The 3,702-nt window shown below is 38.3% G+C and overlaps 1 protein-coding gene across 1 annotated transcript; it reads right to left on the bottom strand.

The window, feature by feature from the left end:
• Nucleotides 1–476: 476 nt before the first annotated feature.
• LOC308150309 (uncharacterized protein) lies at nt 477–2,550 on the bottom strand (the record flags this gene model as incomplete). The annotated part of the gene is made up of 2 exons (XM_080523155.1): nt 477–1,077; nt 2,075–2,550. 2 exons carry the CDS (start codon nt 2,548–2,550, stop codon nt 477–479), a joined length of 1,077 nt encoding a protein of 358 aa, XP_080379281.1.
• Nucleotides 2,551–3,702: the final 1,152 nt, after the last annotated feature.

Here is a 3,702-nt window from a genome sequence, read left to right as displayed (position 1 = left end):
AATTATGTCTATGTCCATAACAGGGTGGACATATTCCATGTGACACATGTTGTTAATATATCTAAATATAATACAATTTAGGTGCCTGAGCTCGACCACTATGTTTTTCAGCAAGTTAGATATGTCCTTTATATAATAGAACATTAAAATATAGGTAAATCAATCATTTATTTTTCACAAGTTATGAAGTCCAAAAGGCACCGTATAAAAAAAATGACCCAACTCTGCATAACCAGTAGGTAATGTGCATACGCAAGGTCAATACCCGACGTAGAGCTACGATCGTTTCCACGGTCAAATTGACTCACGTTGAAATTGTATAAATCACTACGTTGACGTGGTTTTCTATGTACGACACGGGTAAGATCAAATTTGATCCAAAGTACTTTCTATAAACGAGGCCAATGGTGTCATACTGGAGTGAGATTGATTTAATTTAAATATCTGAATGAGGGATCAAGGGATTTGTATGATACTTACATTTTCTCCATACTGTCACAGAGCTGCTGGGAGATGCGTATGTATGTGTCAAGCTGAATGGCCAGCACCTCTATGTTGAGAAGGTTGGGGAGGAAGAAGGCCCCTGCATCCCTCTTAAAGTGGAGGAGGAGGGGACAGGCCAGTCTTGCAGATGTGATGACCGCCCTGATACTTGCAGGACCAGTACCTTGAGGCAGATGGAAAAACCGTCTCTCCTCAGCAAACACAGCCAGAGAGGTGACCGCCAGCTTCTCCACAGCATCCAGGAAGTAGTCAAACCTCTCCAGCCCACCCAGAGTGTCCTTTAGTACCGCGCCCAGCTCCTTCTCCAGCTTCTCACGCTTGCTGTCAGCAGTCATCTGGGTCAGGCCACTCCATACATACTTGCCAAACGCCTTGACCTTGTCTTGCGAGTTACGGACATAGTCGAACTTGAGGTTGATTCTGTCAGTTCTGTCCTTGATGTCCCTTATCATCTTCAGTTCTGTCTCCCTCTGCAGGGTCCATTTTGAATGCCTGTTGCAGAATTCACTCACAGTGTCGATGTAGCTGAGGGTGTCTGAGATGTATTGGTAGAAGAGCTCCCTCAATTCCTCTCTGTAATATAAGAAGAATTGTGTTCTTTAGATGTGGCTGAGGGCGTCTGAGATGTATTGGTAGAAGAGCTCCTTCAATTTCCCTCTTTAAATATGACCTGCAGGATAAGGCGGATGTGTTTTCTGAATTGTGGTCCCCCTTCTTATCTTTTATGGAAGAGAATTAATGACAAATTTGGTTATGTTATTTTGAGACCCACTTTTTTACTTTTCTTTTTTCTTTTGCATTTATCTTTTAGATATAGGAACTCTTATATCTATGTGGTTGTTGATGGTGGTAATGCCCCCCCCCCTTTCCCTCATTGCACACACACTTTTGTTTATTGGCATATGTATTTTTTTGTTTTGTTTTTGTCTCTTGGCTGTTGTTTATTGTCTTTTTGTTTGCTGTTGTGTTTTGTCTTATAATTACTTTATTTTTCATACTTTCTACTTTATGGAGATAATTGTTTTCCTTTAATGTCTGTCCTTGTTGTGATGTCTAGATGTTTGTTGTTTAAAAACTTACCAAAATAAATAATAAAAAAAGAATAAAGAATCAGAATAAAAGAATAAAAGTCATAAAAAAAGTTTCTTAATAAAAGTCTGCATAAAAAATAGTTTCAGAATAAAAGTCAGCAAAAAAAGTTTCTGAATAAAAGTCGGGATAACAATACGTTTCTGAATAAAAGTTTGAAAAAAAAAAGTTTCAGAATAAAAGTCTGGATAAAAAAAGGTTCAGGCTCACATGCCTGTAATAACTCTGCATAACCAGTAGGTAATGTGCGTATGCAAGGTCAATACCCGACGTAGAGCTACGATCGTTTCCACGGTCAAATTGACTCACGTTAAAATTGTATAAATCACTACGTTGACGTGGTTTTCTACGTACGACACGGGTAAGATCAAATTTGATCCAAAGTACTTTCTAGAAATGAGGCCCATGGTGTCATACTGGAGTGAGATTGATTTAATTTAAATATCTGAATGAGGGATCAAGGGATTTGTATGATACTTACATTTTCTCCATACTGTCACAGAGCTGCTGGGAGATGCGTATGTATGTGTCAAGCTGAATGGCCAGCACCTCTATGTTGAGAAGGTTGGGGAGGAAGAAGGCCCCTGCATCCCTCTTAAAGTGGAGGAGGAGGGGACAGGCCAGTCTTGCAGATGTGATGACCGCCCTGATACTTGCAGGACCAGTACCTTGAGGCAGATGGAAAAACCGTCTCTCCTCAGCAAACACAGCCAGAGAGGTGACCGCCAGCTTCTCCACAGCATCCAGGAAGTAGTCAAACCTCTCCAGCCCACCCAGAGTGTCCTTTAGTACCGCGCCCAGCTCCTTCTCCAGCTTCTCACGCTTGCTGTCAGCAGTCATCTGGGTCAGGCCACTCCATACATACTTGCCAAACGCCTTGACCTTGTCTTGCGAGTTACGGACATAGTCGAACTTGAGGTTGATTCGGTGAGTTCTGCCCTTGATGTCCCTTATCATCTTCAGTTCTGTCTCCCTCTGCAGGGTCCATTTTGAATGCCTGTTGCAGAATTCACTCACAGTGTCGATGTAGCTGAGGGTGTCTGAGATGTATTGGTAGAAGAGCTCCCTCAATTCCTCTCTGTAATATAAGAAGAATTTTGTTCTTTAGATGTGGCTGAGGGTGTCTGAGATGTATTGGTAGAAGAGCTCCTTCAATTTCCCTCTTTAAATATGACCTGCAGGATAAGGCGGATGTGTTTTCTGAAGTGTGGTCCCCCTTCTTATCTTTTATGGAAGAGAATTAATGACACATTTGGTTACGTTATTTTGAGACCCACTTTTTTACTTTCCTTTTTTTTAAAAATGCATTTATCTTTTAGATATATGAACTCTTATATCTACGTGGTTGTTGATGGTGGTAATGCCTTTCCCTCTTTGCACACACACTTTTGTTTATTGGCATATGTATTTTTCTGTTTCGTTTTTGTCTCTTGGCTGTTGTTTATTGTCTTTTTGTTTGCTGTTGTGTTTTGTCTTATAATTACTTTATTTTTCATACTTTCTACTTTATGGAGATAATTGTTTTCCTTTAATGTCTGTCCTTGTTGTGACGTCTAGATGTTTGTTGTTTAAAAACGTACCAAAATAAATAATAATACAAAAAGAATAAAGAATCAGAATAAAAGTCCGGAAAAAAAAAGTTTCTGAATAAAAGTAAAAAAAAAACGTTTCAGAATAAAAGTCAGATAAAAAAAAGTTTCAGAATAAAAGTCTGGATAAAAAAAAGTTTCAGAATAAAAGTCAGAAAAAAAGTTTCAGAATAAAAATCTGGATAAAAAAAAAGTTTCTGAATAAAAGTCTGAAATAAAAAGTTTCAGAATAAAAGTCCGGATAAAAAAAGGTTTCAGAATAAAAGTAAAAAAAAAAAAAAATTCAGAATAAAAGTCAGAAACAAAAAGTTTCAGAATAAAAGTCTGGATAAAAAAAAGTTTCAGAAGAGAAGTTCAATTACAGACTTTATCATACAGGAATATCAAAACAAAAAGCATTTGCACACAAATCAACAGCTTCTTTCCTCTTGAGAACCATGTTATTTTCTTGTAAGACCCTACCCTCACTATTCCAGCTATTGATGGGAATAGTGATTCTGGTTGATTTATAAGTTGCATT

This window comes from Nansenia antarctica (genome assembly GCF_963989245.1).
Source record: "Nansenia antarctica genome assembly, chromosome: 2".
NCBI classification, from domain to species: Eukaryota; Metazoa; Chordata; class Actinopteri; order Argentiniformes; family Microstomatidae; genus Nansenia; species Nansenia antarctica.
Note: the sequence above shows the minus strand (reverse complement) of the source record. Positions and strands in the feature narration are given on the sequence as shown.